This window comes from Convolutriloba macropyga, chromosome 13 (genome assembly GCF_964194025.1).
Source record: "Convolutriloba macropyga chromosome 13, txConMacr16.3, whole genome shotgun sequence".
Taxonomy (NCBI): Eukaryota; Metazoa; Xenacoelomorpha; order Acoela; family Convolutidae; genus Convolutriloba; species Convolutriloba macropyga.
The window spans coordinates 36,243,414-36,270,670 of NC_134480.1; the positions used below are offsets into that span (position 1 = coordinate 36,243,414).

Sequence of the window (27,257 nt, forward strand, 5' to 3'; positions counted from 1 at the left end):
TCGGTGAGCCTAGTGCAGCAGAAACGAGATTCCTCGGAACTTGGATAGGTGAAATTGAAGACACAAACACCCGAGTCAAGAGAGGTATGGGTGCGTGGTCCAAAGTCAAACGGAGACTGAAGCATTCCCGATTGACAAAAAAAACACAAGCGCGTGTCATCGAGGCGGTTGTTGAGAGCGCCATGCTGTACAACTGCAGCGTCAGAACCTGGTCTATCGGAGAAATAAACCGGCTTCAGAAGAAAGTAGACAAGTGCTACCGATATGTGTGGAGCGGGAAGACACAACCCCCACTAAAGGAAATGGAAAAGAAGAAGAAAAACATGTGGAACGTAAGAAAAGAGTTGATGATAAAATCAGTCAGAGCTAAGATTGAGCGCAGAAGCTTAGAACGACTGGGACATGTCATCCGCCTGCCAGAAGAAAGAAAGACAAGACGAATCGCATTCGATTGGCTGAGCAAGTTGGAAGAGACGCCCAAACCAAAAAAGAAATATCGTTGCACCCCCAGATACTGGATGAAACTCACCAGAGAAGCAGGGTGGGATCCATTGCATGTAGAAGACCAAGCCAGGGACAGGAAGTTATGGAAGCTAATGATCAAAGAGAGAGTCACTCACATTGAACAGTGGGAAGAATCCAAAGAAAATGGATACGTGGGCTCTCCGCTGAAAAGATCAGAAGAAGTTACCAGAGAAGAAGAAGCAACGGAATGTCCCCACTGCAAGAAGATCTGCAAATCCAGAGCTGGATTAGCCAATCACATCAAAAAGATGCACCGAGGATCCAGAGTTGTGCATAAATGTGTTCGATGTGCGGCCGAATTCAATCAGAAAGCAAGTCTGAAAAATCACCAAAAGAAATGCCAAGGAACGACAAGCCCAACCAAATATGTCCCGAAGACAAAGACGTGCCCGATATGCCAAGAACAGAAGTCAGCCACAAACATAGCCAAACACATCGCGAGCTGTACCAGACGACATAGGGGGACCCCAACGGGGTGATTACCCGAGACCAGACCAGACCAGAATGGCAGGCTGTACCTGCTAAGGGATCAAAACAGGTCGACGGCTGACGCCGCGCAGATAGCTGTCCGGCTCCACGAGGACAATAGAAGACTGAAAGAAGGAGACAGAGACCGAGCGTGTCTGTTGGACCTGCGAAAAGCCTACCCCCGAGTCAGTCGCCCGCTTTTGTGGAAAATTTTGGAAAGCTACGGATTCGAAGGAAGAATGTTGGCAAGAATCAAGGACCTTCACGCCACAAAGAGGCCTCCGTGAGGGATGCCCGTCTTCGCCAATACTTTTCAATCTCTTCCACCAAGTGGTCATGCGAGCAGCGGAACTGGAGCGAGAAGATGATGGCCTGACAATAACCTACCTACCTGGTAGCGCATGTATCACTCAGAGACGAGACCAGAAGAACCAAGAAGCACAGTCTTTCCAAATCAAAAACGTCCTCTTTGCCGATGACACAACAATCCTCTGCCAGCCTACCTATATGGAGAACGCAAAGAACACAACCAAGAGAATCATGGGTCTCTTCGAAGAGAAGACGAACGAGTCTAAGGAAGAAGACATCATCCTCGGTGAGCCTAGTGCAGCAGAAACGAGATTCCTTGGAACTTGGATAGGTGAAATTGAAGACACAAACACCCGAGTCAAGAGAGGTATGGGTGCGTGGTCCAAAGTCAAACGGAGACTGAAGCATTCCCGATTGACAAAAAAAAACACAAGCGCGTGTCATCGAGGCGGTTGTTGAGAGCGCCATGCTGTACAACTGCAGCGTCAGAACCTGGTCTATCGGAGAAATAAACCGGCTTCAGAAGAAAGTAGACAAGTGCTACCGATGTGTGGAGCGGGAAGACACAACCCCCACTAAAGGAAATGGAAAAGAAGAAGAAAAACATGTGGAACGTAAGAAAAGAGTTGATGATAAAATCAGTCAGAGCTAAGATTGAGCGCAGAAGCTTAGAACGACTGGGACATGTCATCCGCCTGCCAGAAGAAAGAAAGACAAGACGAATCGCTTTCGGTTGGCTGAGCAAGTTGGAAGAGACGCCCAAACCAAAAAAGAAATATCGTTGCACCCCCAGATACTGGATGAAACTCACCAGAGAAGCAGGGTGGGATCCATTGCATGTAGAAGACCAAGCCAGGGACAGGAAGTTATGGAAGCTAATGATCAAAGAGAGAGTCACTCACATTGAACAGTGGGAAGAATCCAAAGAAAATGGATACGTGGGCTCTCCGCTGAAAAGATCAGAAGAAGTTACCAGAGAAGAAGAAGCAACGGAATGTCCCCACTGCAAGAAGGTCTGCAAATCCAGAGCTGGATTAGCCAATCACATCAAAAAGATGCACCGAGGATCCAGAGTTGTGCATAAATGTGTTCGATGTGCGGCCGAATTCAATCAGAAAGCAAGTCTGAAAAATCACCAAAAGAAATGCCAAGGAACGACAAGCCCAACCAAATATGTCCCGAAGACAAAGACGTGCCCGATATGCCAAGAACAGAAGTCAGCCACAAACATAGCCAAACACATCGCGAGCTGTACCAGACGACATAGGGGGACCCCAACGGGGTGATTACCCGAGACCAGACCAGACCAGAATGGCAGGCTGTACCTGCTAAGGGATCAAAACAGGTCGACGGCTGACGCCGCGCAGATAGCTGTCCGGCTCCACGAGGACAATAGAAGACTGAAAGAAGGAGACAGAGACCGAGCGTGTCTGTTGGACCTGCGAAAAGCCTACCCCCGAGTCAGTCGCCCGCTTTTGTGGAAAATTTTGGAAAGCTACGGATTCGAAGGAAGAATGTTGGCAAGAATCAACGACCTTCACGCCACAAAGAGGCCTCCGTGAGGGATGCCCGTCTTCGCCAATACTTTTCAATCTCTTCCACCAAGTGGTCATGCGAGCAGCGGAACTGGAGCGAGAAGATGATGGCCTGACAATAACCTACCTACCTGGTAGCGCATGTATCACTCAGAGACGAGACCAGAAGAACCAAGAAGCACAGTCTTTCCAAATCAAAAACGTCCTCTTTGCCGATGACACAACAATCCTCTGCCAGCCTACCTATATGGAGAACGCAAAGAACACAACCAAGAGAATCATGGGTCTCTTCGAAGAGAAGACGAATGAGTCTAAGGAAGAAGACATCATCCTCGGTGAGCCTAGTGCAGCAGAAACGAGATTCCTCGGAACTTGGATAGGTGAAATTGAAGACACAAACACCCGAGTCAAGAGAGGTATGGGTGCGTGGTCCAAAGTCAAACGGAGACTGAAGCATTCCCGATTGACAAAAAAACACAAGCGCGTGTCATCGAGGCGGTTGTTGAGAGCGCCATGCTGTACAACTGCAGCGTCAGAACCTGGTCTATCGGAGAAATAAACCGGCTTCAGAAGAAAGTAGACAAGTGCTACCGATATGTGTGGAGCGGGAAGACACAACCCCCACTAAAGGAAATGGAAAAGAAGAAGAAAAACATGTGGAACGTAAGAAAAGAGTTGATGATAAAATCAGTCAGAGCTAAGATTGAGCGCAGAAGCTTAGAACGAATGGGACATGTCATCCGCCTGCCAGAAGAAAGAAAGACAAGACGAATCGCTTTCGGTTGGCTGAGCAAGTTGGAAGAGACGCCCAAACCAAAAAAGAAATATCGTTGCACCCCCAGATACTGGATGAAACTCACCAGAGAAGCAGGGTGGGATCCATTGCATGTAGAAGACCAAGCCAGGGACAGGAAGTTATGGAAGCTAATGATCAAAGAGAGAGTCACTCACATTGAACAGTGGGAAGAATCCAAAGAAAATGGATACGTGGGCTCTCCGCTGAAAAGATCAGAAGAAGTTACCAGAGAAGAAGAAGCAACGGAATGTCCCCACTGCAAGAAGATCTGCAAATCCAGAGCTGGATTAGCCAATCACATCAAAAAGATGCACCGAGGATCCAGAGTTGTGCATAAATGTGTTCGATGTGCGGCCGAATTCAATCAGAAAGCAAGTCTGAAAAATCGCCAAAAGAAATGCCAAGGAACGACAAGCCCAACCAAATATGTCCCGAAGACAAAGACGTGCCCGATATGCCAAGAACAGAAATCAGCCACAAACATAGCCAAACACATCGTGAGCTGTACCAGACGACATAGGGGGACCCCAACGGGGTGATTACCCGAGACCAGACCAGACCAGAATGGCAGGCTGTACCTGCTAAGGGATCAAAACCTGCGACTGGATCCAAGATCAAGGATTCAGAAACTCCCGGAAATCAGTCTGAAAGCCGACCAAAGAAACCGGTCGTGCGTGAGAAACCAGCAGAGGTATTTTTGCATTACTTGTTTTACTCATTCATGCACTGAATTGGGAATGATGCCACAAGCCAAGCATCAATTTTTTTTGGTAGGGCCTCATGTAATTACGAGGGAACTCAATGCTGTCCTGTTTCCTTTCTGTCATTTTAAACCCCCTAAATTTTAATCCCAAGAGAACGCGAGTGGTATCATAAAAAGTCCTTGCAAAGTAGTTGGTTTACATAATGGACTTTCTGAATTTCAATTTTCAGGATAAGAGTGGTTATATTTAAAAATAGAAAACAGGTTTTCCCTGAAAATAAAAAAAAAACGTTCAAAACACTGAAATTCAACAAATTGTATTGTGTTATCGATCTTTCGCACAAAATGAAGACATGCTTGATAGCCCTCTCAAAGTATAATATTTACACAAAGGAGTTACTGTAGAAGGGTTTTTGATGAGATATGATTTTTTTAAGAAATATCCAATCCCAAAAAATTTCTGTGGAAAACATCTATGGTCAAAGATGGAAGCAGCGTTATGCATTTGCAGAACGCAGAACAATATTTAATTTATTTTTTCTTTTATTGACTCTTTTTTTACATTTTACCTTAGATGCAATAATACAAATGATTGACGTAATCTTTTTTTTTACTTTGGTTGCATGGCTGATTATATAGGTTTCAAAACGACAGCAGAATTTTTTTTCATAGATTGAGTTTTTTTGCGTCATGGTTTTTAATTATTTGCTCTTAACCCGTAAATGCTCGAAGTGATACAAACGTTCTGATTTTTCTACTTGGTATGTGGAAAATCTGTTTTTTTGCACGAATAAGTCACCTATATTTCGAATGTTGTTACGAAAGTCATTTATTTTAACGAGAACTGTTTTCACCTTCATATGGGAACGGGATCACTACTAGAGCTGTAGATAATTAAACCACAATTTGCTTAAATCAAATCCAGCTTGAAAGCAAAGATTCAACATAACTTAGGAAAACCAATTTGCATCAAATTGAACAATCAAAAGTTACTTGGAGAGCAAAAGCAATTGCTGGTTAACATTCAATAATACCACTCCGTGGACTCTTTCTTCCACTGGATTATTAATCCATTTTTTTCAAAATGGGGGATAATAAATGCGAGACGACATTTTGTAGCCCATAGAGGCGAGTTTCGATTTTTATTTTTTAAAAAACTACGGAATTTATTGCCCGCTTCCATTTTTTCTAAAATTTATTCCAATTGTTCTTAAATTTAATATGAGTTATCCGAGTTTAATAGTATTTCTGACGTTTTTCAGCTATTTTGCTATTTTTATGCTAATTTAGCAATTTTTTTGCCATTGTTTTGTTTTATCGCATTCAGTTGGAAATGAAGGGCTCTAAGCTTTTTTGAAGCTTTTGGAGTTTTTTTTGGTGACCAGACGGTTAGTTTTTTTTGTGGTTTGAGACAGTGTTTTTGTTGAGAAAATGGAAACTTTTTAGACAATAAAAACTTTTCAGTTTTTAGACAATAGAATATGCTTTGAGGCTGTCATGGCTCGCCGATTGCCGTGTGGATAGTTTGATGATTTCAATTGCATAGGAAAAAATGTTCTTAGGTATACTAGTATTATCTAAAGAATTAATAGAATTTTTCTATTTTTTTGATCTATTGGTTTTTTTGGCTAATTTTTTTCATTTGTTGCCTCATTTTAGAAAGATTTATTAGTCGCTTTAATTAGGTACTACTTTTTCGAAATGACTGTTTTCTTGACAGAAAGGACTCTTTGAGTAGTTTCCCGAAAACTTGCTGCTGTTTTTTTTAAATTTCGTTGTTCCTTTTGATCACGTTTTTCTGCTTACATAAGTCACGAAGTAGCGTATCGTTTCCTATTTGACTTTCCCTCATTATTTTCATTGAATGGATTATCAACCTTTTCTGTCATTGATTTTCGCAAAGGAGTGAATACGGCCAGGATCGTATGAGCAAAATCACTGGAAGGGTTTCACTCTAATTGAAGGGTTTTGAGAGCAGCTAATGGAGGCAGCAAAAGCTTACACAGATTTATAATCAAAATATAACATATCAGCCTGCAATCAACGAATTTTTTTGGTCTGTTTTTTTTACTGTTTTTTATTTGAGACTGCTGATCTACGAAGCTATTGCAACTATTTTCTGGCAATCTGCCAGCTATGTTTTTATTTCAATTCGTAACTTGTTTTTAAAACGCAGAAACTTGCTTTTGTTTGTTGTGGAGTTTGTTGCCTGAAAATAACTTCAGTTTAACAAATGTGATAACTCATGTATGCGATTAGAAGAGGAAACAAGTTTTCTGAAGAACGAAGAAAAACTAAACAAAAATGACCTTTTTTGGTCATCTTTTTTGCTAATTCTTCTAGCTTTCTGAACAAACAATTTTTTCTCTACAAATTGGGGTCTTTAATTTGTAGACTATTTGGTTCTCCGAAGGTGGTTTTTGTACATTATTAAATTTTTTCGATTTAGGAGAAAGATAAAAGATCCAAATTTTTGTTTTAAAAATGTCATTTTCTAAAGGGCATTTAGGCTAAGGCCACATAGCAGTGAACATTCCAATAAAATAGCTGTAATTTCATAGAGATGCAGAATTATAGGACGCTTCAAACCAGAATAACAGAAAATTATAATTTTGGGAAAGGAAGGAATATATATTTTTGTTTTCTGATGATTATTCCGGATGCTTCAAATGAATTAATAATTTTAGCTTTCAACTGGGTGACAGTTAGCTGTTATTTTTAAATAAGCCAAAGAAAATTTAATCAGTCACTAGTATGTTTTGGCTTTCATTAGAAAACAAATAAGCCCAAATAAGAACTCTTAAAAAACAAATCTTTTTTTGTAAATGTCCATAATTTAAATTTCTTCCCTATAAGTTTGCGTAATCGTTTTCCGGTGTTTAATTTGTCATTATAATTAACGAAGTAAATTTTTTAACGATCATTCAAAGCATTAGAGAAAAAGACGCTTGTTTTCTTTGTCTAGTTGGCCTTTTTTGGTCTTATATTTTATTGAACGGAAATTCTCTACATATAATACATATCTACGGTAATTGATCACATATAAACCCTTTCTCGTTTCGATTCAAATTTGGTTGAAACATGAAATCACCGTTCACTGTAATCCAGCAGCATGAGTTAGTTGATATAAGCGTCAAAGTATGTACGTTGATATAAGCGTCAAAGTATGTACCTCGATTAACGTTAACCTTGATTTTTTTTTTGCTGTAGATCTTAAAAAAATTCAAAATTATTTGGATATATGACCTATGAATAATGGAAACCTGAAGTTATCTTGACAGAAAGAGAAGACGCAATATTCGACTGCAATATTTTTTTCATTAGCTAAAATTTTCAATTGGTGCTCTTTTGAACTTTAATTTCTGCGGAAAATCGGATTTTCATTAAAAGATAATTGACAACGCAATTGGTTTCCGGTTTGATGAAGTTGAGGGTTCTCAATTATTCATTCTTTCGAATAAAATAGTACTCAATGTTGCTACGTAAATTAAGTCAAAAGATCGTGTCGACTTCAAAATAAAGAAAATTTTTTGCAAACTTGACACGTATGTTGGAACATTCTGTGCCACGCACAGTCTCGCGCGAGCAGTCTTGTTTTAGTTAACAACTGATTATGGTAACTATGATTTTCCTACCCGTGAACCCAGTTTTGTTTTCTGTATCTGATCAATGCTCAACCTGTGAGCATACAATTTTTGCGAGTATTAATTGCGATTTTACAGGCATAGAAATGTGAAATGCAGGTATGAATATGATTGATTATGTTCTCAGGAAGTAGGGAAGTAGTACAACAGTCATATTTCCATTATGATATAAAACGAATTCACGATAATTGTAAAAAATCATAGTTGTTTAGCTTCATTTTCACTTACATTTTTTACCTAACTGCTTTCAGAAAAAGAAGGAGGTCGTGGAAGCTCCCGTAAAATCGGGAGGAACAGATAGTAGTATCGCTTTGAAAAGTGATAGAAATCTGAGTAAGTTCCACGATGCGCCGAGAGTCAGCACCGCAAACCATATTAACCTTCCACACGGTGAAGGGTCCCCTATGTCTGAAAATCTAGAACATTCCGACTCAACTGAGGAACTAGTGGGTATGTTAAAGCTACTGATTTGTCACATCCTTAACTGCTTCCTGAATTGGGATAATTGGGATTTTTATTTAAACCTGCGAAATACATTGATAGTATTTGATTGGTTTTTGGGAAATTGTATTCATGTGCATTTAACTGTTCAACTGATATTTAACTGTCAAATAAACTGAAATATTAATCGACTCGGACCATAATTTCGCTTTGTTTGACAAAACAATTGTTAGATGAGGGACATGAGTACATAAAAATATCAAGAACATATTATTCTTTTAAGAATTATTATTGTTTTGATAAGAAGAAATAGTAAGAATTATGGTGTTTTAAGTTCACCACAAATTTAAAGTTTTTTTTTACCTTGATCAAAATTGTCTGCACTTCCTGTTTGAGATAGGAGGCAGGGCATAAAAACGCTGTAATTTGAAATATAGTTTATACTTATGTTAATCCGCAGTTTCGACTGTTTTTAGAGTCACAAACCAATGTGCAGCTCACAGCCGAGGTGCCGGTAATTACCCAAGGTCACCAAAAAGCCATTCCATCCAAAAACACTAACAGCAGTGCATCGCAGTCGAAACCAGCAGGCAGATCTACGACCCAAGCGGGTAAGAAAGTTGAACCTCCTGGTCCGGCTACGGGCGGAACGACCCGTGTGAAGCGAAACAGCGAGCGAAGCACGGCAAGTGTGAGTTCGAAGACCTCAAAGAAAGACGATGGTGCACCTGAGGTATCGCCGGAAGTGCTCAAATTGGAGGATGAGCTTAAGCGGGAACGTAATCACAGTCAGGACTTGATCAGCAAGTACTTGCAGCTTACAGAGCAACTTGAAAAGGAGAAGCAAACAATTGGCTCAATCAGTGAACAGTTGCAGCAGAAGGTTCAAGAGTGCATGGCACTCAAATCGCAACTGAACAGTGCCCCTGCTCAGACACCAGTTCCATCAACGCCAACGATGGAGGACACACAACTTCGGGAGGAGATGAAGAAACAAGGAAACCAGTTAGAAATGGTTTATCAGGAGAAACTGATTCTGCAGAAGGAACTGGAGCGCGCCACAGCAAGGTCAGTTGAGTTTGATATTGCGTAGCTTGTACCATGAAATTCAACGCAAGTGAATGGTTCAAAACTTCTAAAAAAGAGTACAAGTATCCAGCATTGATTGAAAACCATTAATTTAAATGTGGCAATGGCTTCGTTAATTAATAGCCGCGTCCTCAATTCCAGGCGGCTATTATAGCGCTCCTAATTTTTTTACAATTCAAAGAATTTGAATTGTTTTGGGGCGCTGTGTTTTTTTAAGATGTGTTCACACATTTTTCAATGACTTTGATCTTTCAAAACGGGATAAACAGGTAAAGCCCAGCGGGCATTAAATTTCATTAGAGGCCCAAAGTTGACGTTAGTAGTCCTTCAAGTGCTTAGAGTGTTGCAGCTGCTGGGATGGCCTCAATTCAAGGTTAAAAGGTCATTTCTAGGAGTTTTTGGTCTCAAAATGGTGCAATTTTTCATGTTTTTTTGTGATTTTTTCAAAGTTTTTTGCTTGATTAGTCTTAGGTTGAAGTTTTTAATAGCCGCGTCCTCAATTCTAGGCTGGTATTATAGCGCTGCTAATTTTTTACAATTCAAAGAGATGATTTTTTTTTGTGTTTTGGCTGGCACTGTTGTTCAATTGATCTGCTGGTCAAGAAGAGTACTTTTGAGTTTTTCATTCAATTCTTCGAATTGTATTTCAGGACTTGTCCTGCTATGTTTTTTACTTCCTCTAACAGATTTTTGTTTCGTCTTACCTTGACCTCTTGGAATTGACTTTTTCAATGACTTAAGTCACTCAAAAAATGACTTCTGAGCTCACTTATGGAACTTTGAATTTTATGAACATTTACTGGTTAAATGTCAATAGTGTGCATCTAAGTAGTGCCAAACATATGCCCTAACTCTCTATTATTAGTCTTGAGTTTTTGATTTTTGATTTCGAATATTAATTCTGGGATCTTTTCCGTTTGTGCCCCCCCCCCGCTCTAAATATTGCACGTGCATCTGGGGGTGCAAATAATATGCGCCCACTGAGCCGAGGGGGCACAAACGGAAAAGATCATAATTTTGAAAAGCCCTATTTGGGCTTTCTCCCTAAAGAGCTTATGTGTCTCATAAAAATGACAGTCCGAAGCTAACCCAAGAAGTCTAGTGGTCTATTAAAGGACTGGTGGTCGATCTGTCTATTTTGTTTCTATAGTTGTTTCAATTCATGTAACGCCACTATCGTTTATCGCGGCTATGTTTAAAAGTCGATGAAGGCATTTTCAGAGACAAAAGTACTTGTTATGACCATTTTATGAGCTATATGTTTTGTTACTTCAAACACAAACACACAAAATGATACTAGTTTTTGCAATTTTTTTCAAGTTTTTGAAAATTTTTGTTGTTTTTTGCGTTTATTATAGTTGTTTGCTTTTATTATAGTTTTGAGTATATTTTTTTATAGTTTTTAGTAATAATGGAGTGGTTTTCAACATTTTAATGTCTCAAATTTTAGCATTTTTAAAATAAAATCTGCAATTTTTTTGAAGTTTCCTTAGTTTTTGTCAATTTTTGATATTTGTCCATTCTAAAGTGTCAAGAAACCTATTCCACGGTCTGAAAAAAGTTACTGCATAGTTGTTAGTTTCAATGGATTTGTTTTCAACAATTTAACCTTTCGAATTTGAAGATAAAACTTGCAAGTTTTTTTTAAGTTTTTTCAAAACATTTGTCTTTTATTCAGTTTTTTTCCGCCTGGGTAGCCAGAAAACCTCATACAAGGTTTGATAGTATGTTATTAAATAGTTGCTAGGGGGTAATTGGATGATTTTCAACACTTTAATAGAACGAATCTTTGAACCAATTAATTTTTTAAAGCTTGTAATTGGTTTTTTGGATAGCCTCTAGAGACACTAGAACCATTTCTTAAGAAATGATTTTTAAGATATTAATATCACAATTTTCAGCAACATTTCATTAAAATTTCAATTGATATCAATTTTTAATTTTTGAAAATTTTCGAGTTAATCGATCTTCAAGGGCCAATGAATTTTTTCACGCCTTGCAGATATAATACTGCACCAATTCCAGAAACAAAATTTGGTTTTGAACATTTTTTTGAAATAGGTATATTTAAAGGGATCAAATTTTGCCTTAGGGGTTGTAGCTTCAAAGTTTTATCAATAATTTTATATTTGTTTAGTTTGTTTGATTGTTTGTTTCTCAATTTTTTTAGATGATTTTGTTTGTGTTTTGGCTGGTATCGTTGAACTGATCTGCTGGTCAGGTAGAGTAATTGTAAGTTTTTCATTCAATTCTTTGAATTGTATTTCAGGACTTGTCCTGCTATGTTTTTTTTTACTTCGTCTAACAGATTTTTGTTTCGTCTTACCCTGACTTCTTGGAATTGACTTTTTCAATCACTTACCTCACTCAAAAAAATGACTTCTGAACTCACTTATGGAACTTTAAGTTTTATGAACATTTACTTGTTAAAGGTCAATAGTGTGCATCTAAGTAGTGCCAAACTTATGCCCTAATTCTTGATTATTAGTCTTGAGTTTTTGATTTCGAATATTACTTTTGGGATCTTCTCCGTTTGTGCCCCCAGTACGTTACGCGCCCCCAGTTACTGAGCACGTGCCATTACATAGTAAGTCATTATGTAAAAATTATTGCACGTGCTTCTTAGGGGTGCAAATAATATGCGCCCACTCAGCTGAGGGGGCACAAACGGAAAAGATCCTAATTTTGAAAAGCCCTATTAGGGCTTTCCCTTAGAGCTTATGTGTCTCATAAAAATGACAGTCCAAAGACAACCCAAAAAGTCTAGTGTTAGTGGTTTATTAAAGGACTGGTGGTCGATCTATCTATCTAATCTCTTTAGTTGTTTCAATTCATGGAAGGCCCCAAGCGTCTATCACGGCTATTTTCCGGCAATCTGCCAATTATGTTTTAAAAAGGCGCTGATAAGCAAATGAGCATGTTTTGCTTGTTTAAAATCAGGCCGTGTTAGTTCTCCTCAGTGCATTCCTCTTATAAAAAACACCAGGTTGATCTGATTTAAGATCTTTACGTTCTCTTCAATCGTGGATTTCACATTTTTTGATTCCTGAGATTCAAGGTCACAGGGCACGGTTAGTTGTCGTTTTGCGACATGTGGGAATCACTAAAAGTTTGTCTCGAAGTGCAGCTACTAACAGCTTTGATTGAAATAATAATTTTGTTAATCAGTTTGACGTCTTCTGGCGACGCAGAGACAAGGAGTCCAATCATCAGCTTTCCTAAACGTTGTTCAGGCCAGGGATTTCCTGTAGAGGTTGCTGTATTTGGAAATTTGACGTAGAGGATCAAGTAACAAAATAAAGAATCGTAGTTTTATCTAGCTCAAAAAGCTAGGAAAGGTTTCTGTTCCTGCGTGCGTAACTCGAGACGAATAAACATGGGTAATTTCTTTCTTCATCATGATAACGCGAAGTTCAATTTTTCTTTTCTTTGTCATAATCAATTACAACAGAAAATGAAGGGGATCAATAATGACTTTTCTCGCCTTTTGTTTTTTTTCAAAGGAGCTTTTATTCGTTAATTTTTTTAAATTGCTCTCACGAAGTATGTAGTAATTCTAATAGTTCTGTGATCTTTTTAATGCGATTTTTCGGTTGGCCGATTTTTGGTCTGATCCATTTGACTTTTCGTCAAAAACGGGATTAAAACGAAGCGCTCGGAGGGCATTAAAAGGCCGAACAGCTCTGTTAGAGCCTTTCTACTCTCTAAGTATGCGATTCACCGACAATAGTTCCACTCTGCACCCCTAGCCACCCCAACCCCCCCCCCCCCTCCCACCACCACCACCCCGATGCACCCTCCTCTAACCCGGGGATTTAGACCCCCCTCTCGTACAGCTCTCGCACAAACATATATCCCATCACTTGGCCCCCCTCACTCCGCTCAAACCAATCTGATGCGTCCCTAAGCTCCTGACTACTACCGAAGCCCACCGCTCGTCAGTCGAGAGCAATTCGCCCGACGTTAGTCGGGTATGTTTATAATGTAGATAACTTGTTCTCTTAGGTGAACTGCTTCTTTCTACCTGACACTATCTGATCCAAAAAACAATAACACTAAATATAGCTGGGGCCGAAAGCGCAGCACAACAACCAAAGCTTCCTAGATTTGATTTAACACCTGCTTCCTCCTGTTTAATAGCCGCCCTCATCTTCTCAGCTGGCTATTATAGCGCTCCTATTTTTTTACAATTTAAAGAATCTGAATTGTATTGGGGCGCTGTCTTTTTTTTAAGATCTGTTCACACATTTTCATGATTTTTGAAGTCAAATTGGAGTGGTGATTTTGGTCACGCCGAAACAGGAAGTAGAGCGAAAAAGCCAGTGGTTTTGCGGCGTGAATTTTTTCGCTCTAAATTTAAAGTAGAGTGAGAAAACGGTGTTTGAACAAAAATTCGCTTTCTCGCTAATGGTTTCTTGTTCACATGCGACAATTTCACTTTGATGTTTACAGTTTTTTCGATTTTTTGGATCGCATTTTTTTCTAAATGGTTTTCCAAATCCATTCATCCGTTCTTGGTCTAGTTTTCTGTTAGTCAATGAAAATTCTTAGAATTGTACGTCAGGACTTGTCCTGCTATGTTTTTTTACTTCGTCGAATAAAAAAATGTTTCGCTTTACCGCATTTTGCCGCTTTTTCAACATTTTGCGTGATATCTTTTTGACTTCTCTAGGCTAGTTTCTCTCTTCTCTCTTTCTGCTAAAAGTGATTTTGAACATCAGTTGCTCAGCAAAGCAATTCAAAATGAACAGAGTAAGTATAAAAAATTGAAGTCAGAAATGGAAACGGGATAAACCCATAAAGTCCGATTTTAGATGCCCGCTATTTGAACGTCGTTCCTATTAGTCTTAGTTACCATCTCTAATGCTTATTGGTATTGATAGTAGCCCCTGTAGCCTCTCTCTAAGAAACAGAAGTACGTTATGTTCAACTACGAAATGCCATCAAAATAAATCCGACTTAAAAAATGTTTTTGTACAAAAATCTTTTCTTCCCAATATCTTCTATTCTTTCAATCCCAATCAAGCTTATTGGAATCAACGGCGGCTTTTTTCCGGCAATCTGCCGGGTATGTTTTACCATGTAATTTGAAAATAGTTTGCTAATTTGTGTTACTTTCTGCTTTAAACATCGGATTTTCTCTGACCGTTGGTTCTCTAATAAAATTCGACAGGTTGTGGCGTGGAACTAGCAAGGGAAGTTTTTCTTTTTCGCGTTGGCAAGTTTTTGGACAATTGTTTTTGTTGTCTATTGAAATATGCGAAAGATGGCGCTGCTTCTCGCGTGATCATCTAGTCACGCCTCCTAACTCAATACAGCAGTTTTTTATTCATACTAATCAGCTTGATTGTTCCTCCGTAACGTTTTTGTAACACCTTTGCGCGATTTTAAATGGGTGATCGATTCTGAATTAATGACTGCTCTCAAACGAAGTTTGTTGGAGTTATTGGGGTGCTGTTGGTCTAACTGTTTGATCAACCGGTTTAACGTTTTTACGCTTGCAGCTTTAATGTGGGATGAACATATCCTTTATTCAGAATTCTATTCCACTGAAACAATTAACGGCAGTTTACTACTGAAAGTCAAATAAATGTGCTCACAAAGTGCTTTTGAGGCTACAGCCCCCCTCTGAATTAAATTACTGCCCTGAAACGTACGTCGGCTAAATTGCTATCGAAAGACAGGCGGATGTCTTTCGATAGCAATTTATCCGACGTTTCACGGCAGTATCTTGTCACCTAAGTTTTTGCTGCTGAAGCAGCTTTTAATTTACAGTTTGTAATTTACGTTTTCGAATCCAGGCCGTGCTTAGGACCGCATATTAATAGCTAATTTTATGATGCTTATCAGACAATCTAAACTGATTAGTAAAGTAATTATACTGAGTCATGAAAGAGTTAAATTCTATCAGCCGGCCGTTTTATTACCATATAATAAAACTTCTTTCGGTTGTCTAGCTGTCTATTTGCAGTTAAAGCTGATTCTTTGCGTCATAGGCGTTGGCAGCATTAGATTAGCAAATGTTTTTCTGTCTATACCAAATTGCACCACAGTAACTAGAATTAGTTAGATTGGTAAAATTGCCAGTTGAGCAGTTGACAGATGTTGAAAACAGTTTTGATGCTGCGATGTTTGAGGTGTAGTAAGTGTTCTTCATGCAGTCTGAACTACTCTATTTTTGAAGTTAACGATCTCAACGGTGTTGATCAATTCACGGACGTATTGATTTTCAAAGTCCGAACCAAAGTTCCCCTCGAATAAGATGTAAATTGAATGAGGTGTTAGTTTGCTTTAAAGTTAAAATGAAATAAGTTAAGGCTACTGTTGGCGTTATTTTAACTCAATCTAAGTTATCCTTTTAATGCGGAGACAAATGTATGCTCAAAGCAACTTATCTTCTGCTTTATATTTGCAGTTTTGGAGGTTACTTATATCGAGCCAGTGGGGTGAATGCTCAGAAATATGAATATTTTATTTACTGATATAGTACGATCATCTTAGCCTACCGGGTCTTAAAGCATCTCTGACTTGTATTGTGTATTAAGTTTTATCAATAGATTTTTTCCAACCAACCATTTCTATGGGTTTTCTTGCTTTGTTTCGTGAATTTTTGAGCGATGAAGTTTTCGCATGCAAAGGTGCCCAAATTTTGAAAAATCCCGAATGTTTCAAAGTTTAGATGTGTTTGATATCCGAGTCCCTTTAATGAGAACGTGTATTATTTTCTAATTTAGTCACCATTGTGAAGTGTTTGGGCTTAATGCCTCCTGTTTTCAAAGTGGCGAAGGAATGTCGAGTTTGTTGGCTTTGTGCAAGAACTTGACCAGTGACTTCTGACTAATTCTTCAAATTTTATGTCCTCTAAATTGCTTTAGTAGTTTTTGATCAAAATGTAATTCAAACAGATAAGATTTGTCTATCGCATGCGCCACGAGTATTTGAGATATTTCTGTGAATTCTTTTATTCACTATTGTTCACATGACGAGTTATTGATAAAACAGCATTGGTATTTGAAGTTATTTAAGATAGATCAATCAAAGCTTCTTAAAGATGTTGTCACATTTCTCTCTCTCATTTCTTGAATGGCACTAAACATTTGCGGAGTCGATGTTTGACAGAGCATGAAGCGAAGATATCTAGAGTAGTCGTTCTTTAAATTTGTTCACTTCTTTTGTCTGTGAACCTCAGTTTTGTTCAAATTTTAACATTTGATCAGGTTTTAACGTCATGCTACATGCAAGCATGCAACAAACTTAAAATTGTGTTGCGTAGATTGTACTGTACTGTGCGTACACGGACCATCGAACAGACTGACGTCAAGCTATGAAAAATTGTGGTGTATTGTAAACTAATTCACGTTCAGCTTTTAATTAGTTTAATCTGTAAGGTATATATAAAAAAGCGAACGGTGAGCTGAATCAACAAAGCATGCTTGGCTGTTGCAAATTTGCTTATTTATATTCAAATTCTTTTTCGGAGTAGAAATGCCTGAAGGCACGAGCGGCTGCGCATTCAAATTGCCTCGCATATTGTTTGCAGCAAAATGACTGCCGAATTTTTTCCATGGTCAATATTAGTTAGTTTCAATTCTGTTTTTAATTGCTTTCGAACGAAGTTTGAAGCAACAGTTGAACTCGTCTTTTTAAGCAACTTTTTTTGCTTGACCGTTTTGATTTGTTCTAGATTGTTCTTCGCTCTCTTTGGGGTGACTTACTTATCGTCCTAAGAAACGGGATAAGCTTCTAAAGCAGATCATTTTGTCACTTAGTATCACTTTGAGAATTTGTAGCCTCCAAATGTACGGATTATCGAAACTGAAAAGGAAGCAGAGCTTCATGTGAAAGGCAATTCTGATCGAATTTTGGTAGGGTTGCACCGAAATTAGTTTTTACTGGTAAAAGCCACTCTCATCTTCTCTGTCTGCTATTATCTGCTATTAAATACATTTTTCTTTATATAGTTCAAGAGTGTTTTGGTTTTGCATTCCCAATAATAGAAGTTTTTCACATTATTCGGGTTAATGTATGATTTGTATTGAGCTAATCCGAAAACGAATGAGATTACCCTGATAATGTTGGTTTCTTAGAAATTTTTTTGGAGCTTTTAGTTCATTAATAGCTGCCCCCCTTTTCCAAGCTGGTTTTTATTTTGGCCCTTTTTTTAATTCGTCAAAAAAAATCGTTTTGCTTTACCTTATTTACATTTAGTTCAACGATCTGCGTAAAATCGTTTTGACCTCTCTATGCTATTTTGACTCCTCGCATTCTGCTCAAAATGCTTTAAAACTCCATTTTTAATAGCCGCCCTCATCTTCTCAGCCGGCTATTATAGCGCTCCTATTTTTTTACAATTCAAAGAATTTGAATTGTATTGGGGAGCTGTCTTTTTTTAAGATCTGTTCACACATTTTCATGATTTTTGAAGTCAAGAGTAGTGATTTTGATCACGCCGCAACAGAGGGTGGAGCGAAAAAGCGAGTGGTTTTGCGGCGTGAAATTTTTGTGCTCTAATTTTAAAGTAGAGTGAGAGAACGGTGTTTGAACAAAAGTTCGGTTTCTCGGTAGTGGTTTTTTGTTCACATGCGGCAATTTCACTCGGATTTTTACTGTTTTTTCGATTTTTTGGATCGGATTTTTTTCTAAATAGTATTTCCAATCCATTCACAGCTCATTTTATACCTAGTTTTTTGTTAGAATCAAAATTACATATCTCGCTAGTGGTTTTTCGTTCTCCCTAGCAGCATTTTGATATTGATTTTCTGTTTTTTGTTTTTTTCATCTGATTTTTTTTAAATGGTTTTCCCAATTCACTCATAGTCCGTTCTAGGTCTAGTTTTTCGTTTGGACCAATTTTTTTCTCTCGGTAGTTGTTTTTTGTTCACATCGGCATTTTGACAATGATTTTTTGGATCTATTCTGTTTTGGGGCCCCAGCTCAATTAGCTAATATTTTTAGTCATTGAAAATTCTTTGAATTGTACGTCAGGACTTGTCCTGCTATGTTCTACTATTCGTTTCGTGCAATGTGTTATAGTTTGCTGATGTTCGATAAATTTCGCTTGATTAAACCAAAACCCCTTAAAAAACTTTGTTTCATCAACCAATCTACAAAAACGTAATTAAAATAAGGACCGGTATTGGTTTATTAAATACAAAGCGAATGTTCAGGAAAAACTTTTCTGATTAACGTTTTAAAAGTTTGTGGTGTAATAAGTTTGTTTTAATGTATAAGGTTTTTTTCAAATTAAACTTCTACTAGTCATTAGATTGCTTAGCTAATTTGATACTACTACTACTACTACTACTACTTTCGTCGTGAATATTTTTGTTTTGACCACTTGACCACATTACGTCACAGCCTTTTCAAATCGGCGTTTTGGGCATTCGTTCATGCAATTTCAACTCAAGTGCGTGCGTGACGTCATTTTTCGCTCTTTGGGGAGCGATTTTTTTGTTCATTGGCGTGATTAAATTTTGGTCACACTTGACTTACCTGACTCTCAAAAATGATTCCTCACTTTGAAATTGACTTATTTACTTTAATTCAAAGAAATAAGGTCAAATGGGTGTGTGTCACTCTAAATGAAGGTTATTTGAGAGCAGCTATAAATGAAGGTTATTTGAGAGCAGCTAATAGAGGCAGCATTACAGATTCTTAATCAAATTAACATATCAGCCTCCAATGAAAAGACGAATTTTTTTGGTCTGTCTTTTTTACTCTTTTTTTTTGAGACTGCAGATCTACAAAGCTATTGCGGCTATTTTCTGGCAGTCTGCCAGCTATGTTTTCTGTTTTTTCACACTTTTTTTGTTTTTTTTTCACGTCGATGAGAAGTCAAATTACAGTGGTTAAAGTCACGCTGAAGTAGTAAAGGAGAAGATAATGAGTAGGTCTGAGGCGTAATTTTTGTTCAAACTGCATTTAAAGTGGAGTGAGAAATCTGTGTTCAACAAATTTTCCGTTTTTCAGAGCAATTTTTTTTCACCTTTCTGTTTTCGGTGTTTGAAATTTGTTCTTTTAAATATTTATGAAAATCACTTTTTATATTACATGTATCACGTATTATTATCATTAATGACAGCTCCTGTTAGTTGCTAAGCAGACATCAATGGACCCAATTATTGATGTGTGTCCGTAGCTAGCGGTTCTCACGTCTTTGACACTATTTGTTCTCAAAAATTTGTTTAGAATTTTTGAAAAGATTTCATTTAATGACGAGGGACAGGTTTCACAGGTCTCCAATAGACATCAAATTGATTGATTTAACGTTTTCAGTTCAAAACTATTGATCTTTAACTTTGACTTATTCCCTCTTTTTTTGTAGATTTTTTATTTCTGTTAATTTCTATCGTCACTTTGTTATCTTAACTCTAATTAATTCAATCACAGATCTCATGAGCTGCTAAGAATGCTTTAATTAACTGATTGAATTGTTTTTTGTTACAGTTTTGCATGTAATTGTACTTATTGCTGTCTGATCTATTTAATAATTTAACAACAGATCTCTCGGGCTGCTAATGGAGATTTATTTTTTGCAAAAATTTCTTTCGGTGCATAGTTATTTCTTTCGGTGACCTTTGTTCTGTTACTGTTCAGAAAGTTTTTCTAGTCAAGGTGTTCTTTAGTTATTGGTTGTATATTGGTGTTATTGTGTACTCTCTTGTATGACAGGTTTCATTGGTTGCTAGTGAGGAATAGGGCATGTAATTGGGAGCATGAGTTCATAGGAATCGATTTTAACATTTCTTTTAAAAAATGAAAGTTGACATATTAGTCTTGTATTTTTTGTTTTTTTTTGTCTTGGTGGTTTTTTCTCACAAAATAAATTCCCTATTCAGTAGCCTTGTGCGTGATTTGCTTAGTTTTTTTGCTTCAATCCTTAGATACTGTTTTCATTGACTTAGATACATTTTGTTTTTTGGAATTCTTTAAGCGAGTTTGTTAATCTTGCGTTCATTCTTAGGGTTTTTTTCTCTTTGTCTGACATTCGGCAAAAATTGAACTTCAAATTTTTGGATTGAAATTCAGGACGTTTCCTGCTATGTTTTCTTTGCTTCATCGAATAAAAATTTGGCTTGCTTCACCGCTTTTCACAGCTTATTCAACAGTTTGCAATAAATCTTTTTGAATCATCTACAACAATAGATTTTTATTGTTTTTCTGTTGCTTAAATCCCAATCATTGGTGGAATTCAGTGGCGGCTTTTTTTCAAGCACTCTGTTGGCGCAGATGACTCATCATCCTGAGAAACGGGATAAACTTCTAAACTACAGGAGCATTAAATCGTTTTGAGAATTGGTTGAGTCCAAGTGTACGAATTATCAAAACTGAAAAAGAAGCACAAAAAATGTAAGCAGGGATGTTCTGTTCGAATTTTTCCTGTCTTCTCAAAAAGTTGGCGATCGTTTTGACGCTTTTGTTTATTGATAGCCATTTTTTAAATGTGATTTTGCGCTGATAGATTGCGGACTTCGAATAAACTTCTAAACTACAGGAGCATTAAATCGTTTTGAGAATTGGTTGAGTCCAAGTGTACGAAATATCAAAACTGAAAAAGAAGCACAAAAAATGTAAGCAGGGATGTTCTGTTCGAATTTTTCCTGTCTTCTCAAAAAGTTGGCGATCGTTTTGACGCTTTTGTTTATTGATAGCCATTTTTTAAATGTGATTTTGCGCTGATAGATTGCGGACTTCGAATTCGCTAATTAAAGGATCCAGGTTGAATTGGATTTTTTTTGAAATGGAAGAATTTATTTCGCTCTATTTTGTTGGCTTTTTGGGCCGACCAAAAATGAATATAGTGGTAAAGCTTGAGGGCACTAAGTTGATATAGTGTAAGTTACTGTCAACAAGTCTACTAGACGTCTTCTAGTGTACATTGAAGTTCATGTGTTTGCGACGAAAAGTGCATGTTTTCATTTTAAAGACAAATAATATTATACATTTTGCATTATTCTGTTGCTTTTACTCAATTGGAAAGATTAGTGAATAATGATGCCATTGAGTGCAAATTAAATACATTTTTCTTTATATAGTTCAAGAGTGTTTTGGTTTTGCATTCCCAATAATAGAAGTTTTTCACATTATTCGGGTTAATGTATGATTTGTATTGAGCTAATCCGAAAACGAATGAGATTACCCTGATAATGTTGGTTTCTTAGAAATTTTTTTGGAGCTTTTAGTTCATTAATAGCTGCCCCCCCTTTTCCAAGCTGGTTTTTTTGGCCCTTTTTTTAATTCGTCAAAAAAAAAATTCGTTTTGCTTTACCTTATTTACATTTATTTAGTTCAACGATCTGCGTAAAATCGTTTTGACCTCTCTATGCTATTTTGACTCCTCGCATTCTGCTCAAAATGCTTTAATACTCCATTTTTAATAGCCCCCCTCATCTTCTCAGCCGGCTATTATAGCGCTCCTATTTTTTTTACAATTCAAAAATTTGAATTGTATTGGGGTGCTTTCTTTTTTTTAAGATCTGTTCACACATTTTCATGATTTTTGAAGTCAAGAGTAGTGATTTTGATCACGCCGAAACAGAGGGTGGAGCGAAAAAGCGAGTGGTTTTGCGGCGTGAAATTTTTGTGCTCTAATTTTAAAGTAGAGTGAGAGAACGGTGTTTGAACAAAAGTTCGGTTTCTCGGTAGTGGTTTTTTGTTCACATGCGGCAATTTCACTCAGATTTCTACTGTTTTTTCGATTTTTTGGATCGGATTTTTTTCTAAATAGTATTCGCAATCCATTCACAGCTCATTTTGTACCTAGTTTTTTGTTAGAATCAAAATTACATATCTCACTAGTGATTTTTTGTTCTCCCTAGCAGCATTTTGAAATTGATTTTCTGTTTTTTTTGTTTTTTTTTCATCTGATTTTTTTAAATGGTTTTCCCAATTCACTCATTGTCGGTTCTAAGTCTAGTTGTCTGTTAAGTCATTGAAAATTCTTTGAATTGTACGTCAGGACTTGTTCTGCTATGTTTTCTACTTCGTCGAATAAAAAAATGTTTCGCTTTACCTCATTTTGCCGCTTTTTCAACATTTTGCGTGATATCTTTTTGACTTCTCTAGGCTAGTTTCTCTCATTCGGCTAAAAGTGATTTTGAACATCAGTTGCTCAGCAAAGCAATTCAAAATGAACAGAGTCAGTATAAAAAATTGAAGTCAGAAGTAGAAACGGGATAAACCCATAAAGCCCAATTTTAGATGCCCGCTATTTGATCGTCGTTACTATAAGTATTAGTTACAATCTCTAATGCTTATTGGTATTGATAGTAGCCCCTGTAGCCTCTCTCTAAGAAACAGAAGTACGTTATGTTCAACTACGAAATGCCATCAAAATAAATCGGACTTAAAAAATGTTTTTGTACAAAAATCTTTTTTTTTCAATACCTTCTATTCTTTCAATCCCAATCATGCTTATTGGAATCAACGACGGCCATCTGCTGGGTATGTTCTCAGAAAAGCAGTCTAGAATGAACGGAGTCATCATCGACGCCCTTGACTTTTTGCGTTTCGCGTGATCTGAATTTCTCTCTCAATCACAATTTCAAGCAGCTGAATTCAATTGGCGGCAATTTATTACTAAAAGTCAAATGAAAAGTGCGCCGAAATTGGTGCCATTTTTTACTTTAAATCTTAATTGTGGTATATATTAACCTCTAGTGTGGTTATTTGAAGCCCACTTTTGAACTTCTTAGTCTCATTTAGACTCCTTCTCCCTACCCACCTCCCCCCATTGACTGAAACAGGCTGCAATTGATTAGAGCTCCCACTAGTTGTTCGAGAGCAATTCTTGCGACGTTTAGTCGGTTATGTTTAATTGATGAAGTTGGGAGAACTTTGTTGATGAGGAAATCGAGAAAATTTTTTGGTCTTTTATGCAATTTCTCGCTGGACCGATTCAGTGAAACTGTGTGATTCAGCGAAACTGCTTCGAGGAGACAATTTCATGTTTTTAAGGGCAGTTATCAATGTTTGATCCCCACCCACCCCCTTCCAACACTCCTCCAACTGGCTATTTGGACCCCACTGTCGTCCAGACCTCCCAACCCTACCCACTATTGCCTGGCCGAACGCCGCTTAACTGCCTACCCCATACTCTGTCACCCCCGAGACCCTAATGCTATCATCCCTCTAAATCCCAGCTGGCTACTACAAAATCCAACCGATCGCTTTTCGTTTGAGAGCGACTTGCCTGGAGTTAGTCGGCTGTTCTATTTTTAATAGCCGCCCTCATCTTCTTAGTCGGCGATTATAGCGCTCCTATTTTTTTTTACTTCGTCGAACAAAAAAATGTTTCGCTTTACCTCATTTTGCCGCTTTTTAAACATTTTGCGTGATTTCTTGTTGACTTTTCTAGGCTAGTTTTTTGTTCTCTCATTCTGCTAAAAGCGATTTTGAACATCAGTTGCTCAGCAAAGCAATTCAAAATGAACAGAGTCAGTAAAATCAGAAATAGAAACGGGATAAACCCGTAAAGCCCAATTTTAGATGCACGCTATTTGAACGTCGTTCCCGTAAGTCCTAGTTACAATCTCTAATGCCTATCGGTATTGATGGTAGCCCTTGTAGCCTCTCTCTAAGAAACAGAAGTTTGTTCAACTACGCAATGCCATGAAGATAAATCGGAATTAAAAATGTTTTTGTACAAAAATCTTTTTTTTTTCAATATCTTCTATTCTTTCAATCCCAATCATGCTTATTGGAATCAGCGGCGGCTATTTTCCGGCAATCTGCCGGGTATGTTTTTTTTCTGTTGTCTTATCACTTAATATCATTGTTGAGATGTGGCATTCGTTGATTGTCAGGCATAAATGGATCACATTAATGGCAGGTCTTATCGGTTGCTACTGATGATTCAGATGTTGAAAATGTTTGTTTTTTCAGGAGCCTATGTTTTCTGGGTGTTTAACACTATAAATTAAACGTCTTTTTTAAAAAAAAAATTGTGGTATTTTTGTGTTGTCTCGTTAATGACAAGTTTCATCGGTTGATGTTGAAAAAATTAATGTAATTGTTACTTGCGTTCTGTGCAATCGTTTTTATGATTTTGCCGCTTTCTTTGCAAAATAAAGAAGATGGGCTTGCATAATTCAGGCTTGCTTAGTTTTCTGGTGGTCGTATTGCTTTGTCTCAAAGTATGTTCTCATTTGCTTACTTTAACGGCGTGATTATGACCGAATTATGGTCCGCAACTTTTAACTAACATCTTGGTTGCCTAAGGTACCGTTTGTTTTCGAAAAGTGAATTCGTGAGTCTTGCCTTCTTTTTTATTGTCCTTTTTTCAGCCATCAGAACTTTTAAAAGATAATTTGTGACTTCTTAAGTTTTATAGTACGCTATGGTTAAGTATTTTGGCATATAGTTATGTAGTGCTATTACTTTAACGCCTTTGAGCTTCAAAACTATTCTGATTTTTACTAATTAATAGCCGCGAAGCGAAAGCGGCTATTAATTGGGACATCGTGTTTTTACAATTCAACGAATTTGAATTGTATTGGGGCGCTGTCTTTTTTTTAAGATCTGTTCACACATTTTCATGATTTTTGAAGTCAAATTGGAGTAGTGATTTTGGTCACGCCGAAACAGGAAATGGAGCGAAAAAGCGAGTGGTTTTGCGGCCTGAATTTTTTCGCTCTAATTTTAAAGTAGAGTGCGAAAATGGTGTTTGAACAAAAATTCGGTTTCTCGGTAGTGGTTTTTTGTTCACATGCGGCAATTTCACTCTGATTTTTACTGTTTTTTCGATTTTTTGGATCGGATTTTTTTCTAAATGGTTTTTCCAATCCATTCACAGCTCATTCTATGCCTAGTTTTTTGTTTGAATTAAATTTTCATTTCTCGCTAGTGGTTTTTTGTTCACATGCGGCATTTTGACATTGATTTTTTGTTTTTTTTTTCTTATTTTTTGATCTGATTTTTTAAAAATAGTTTTCTCAATTCACTCATAGTCCACTCTAGGTCTAGTTTTTCTGTTTAGTCAATGAAAATTCTTTGAATTGTACGTCAGGACTTAACCTGCTATGTTTTTTTTATTCGTCGTCTCCATCGATGATTCATACGACCTGACTTCTTGGAATTGACCTTTTCAATGACTTCAGTTACTTCTATTGCTTTGCAGTTAAATTTTTTGTACGTGACTTCATTTTGCTTTTAGGTCAATTGCGTGACTTACTTCACTCAAAAAAATGACTTCTGAACTCACTTATGGAACTTTAAATTTTATGAACATTTACTAGTTAAAGATCAATAGTGTGCATCTAAGTAGTGCCAAGCTTATATGCCCTAATTCTTGAGTATTAGTCTTGACTTTTTGATTTCGAACATCATTTTTGAAAAGGCTGTTTTAGGGTTTTTCCTTATAGGCCGTATGTATCGTAAAATTGACAGTCCTATTCTAACCCAAAAAGTCTAGTGGTCTATTAAAGGACTGGTGGTCGATCTGTCTATCTTATTTCTTTAGTTGTTTCAATTCGTGGAAGGCAACAAGCGTCTATCGCGGCTATTTTCCGGCAATCTGCCGGCTATGTTTTTTGTTTTTGCCTCTTTTGTTTGTTGTGTCTGTCACTGACTGCACAAGGTTGATGTATAGTGTGCTCATTCAAGGGATACGTGGAGTCAATATTCTCATAAGGTTTTTGATATTTTTGTAGATCTTAAAAGGCTAGATCTTGTAACAGAAATTTAATTGTTTTAAAATTTTTGTTCTTTGTGCATATAGGGTTACGAGCGTTGTTGAGTCCTAGATTGCAGTTGCTGTAAAAAAGGTTAATTGTCAGGTGATCAGTTAATCTAATTCTTTAGATTGTTTTTGATTACTTGTCCTGCTATGTTTTAAATTCGTTTCACTTTACGTGGTCAGTTTTACAAAAGTCACGACATGTACATTCGATTTCCAACATATCCACTGTTTCAACTGAATTGGATTTAGAATTCTGCGCAAGATTATCTGAATACATTTAATGTCAAAAAGTGGAATCAAAAGAAACGGGATGTACATTAAAGCCCGGGCACTTAGACATGGTGTTTGTAGAATTAGTGCGCTGAGTTATCAAAATTCCTTCGAGTATACTGCTTATGGTATTAGTATTAGGCCTACTGATCTCCAATTTAGAGGGTGAATTAACTATATTTATTGAATCTAATGAGACTGCAGAAGAAATTAGAACGCTTTGGTGCTTAGAAAAAAAGACTGTCATCAATTTTTCTCTTTGTTTTCGCTAACTGTTTCAATCCCAACGCCGGTCAGTGTTGTCAACAGTGTCTATTTTCCGGCAATGTGTCGGCTATGTTAATCTATCGGCATGTCCTTAGGGTTCTACTTTTTTCATCCCGATTGAACACTATCTTTTCACGCCTACATCATTAAACTCGGTAAAGTTTTCACCCAAAAGCCTTTCAGCAAGACCTGCGTATCCCATCCGGAATGTTAATAGTTGCAATTTTGTAATGGATTAAAATCGGAGTAAAATTATGGAATGAAAAAAAAACGGGACGCTGTCCATGGTGTGTCAGTCCATCATTATAAGTTAGCAGTGTTTCAGTTCACACGACCTTCGGAGGGAGAATGCGATGAAACAACAGGCAGCCGAGGCTCAGTTGAAGAAAATTGAGAGTAGGAACAACGAGTTACAGGAACAGTGCAATATTTACGAAAAGCAGCTCAAATCCGCAGTCAGCAAACAGCAGGTGTGTACAAGGAATTTAGAACATCTCGACTGTATAGAAAACTGCCCTGCTGCGGGCAGATT

General features: G+C 37.4%; 1 protein-coding gene across 3 annotated transcripts in view; it reads left to right on the top strand.

Moving 5' to 3' along the window:
* The window catches only part of LOC142352094 (uncharacterized), a 103,368-nt gene that overhangs the window by 47,223 nt on the left and 28,888 nt on the right, over positions 1-27,257 (top strand). For 2 of the 3 annotated variants that reach the window (XM_075404462.1, XM_075404463.1), the window contains exons 5-7: positions 8,232-8,430; positions 8,898-9,489; positions 27,051-27,195. In XM_075404462.1, coding sequence (XP_075260577.1) covers positions 8,232-8,430; positions 8,898-9,489; positions 27,051-27,195 — 936 coding nt within the window. The remainder of the gene's footprint in view (positions 1-8,231; positions 8,431-8,897; positions 9,490-27,050; positions 27,196-27,257) is intronic. The other variant, XM_075404464.1, reaches the window with a different exon arrangement.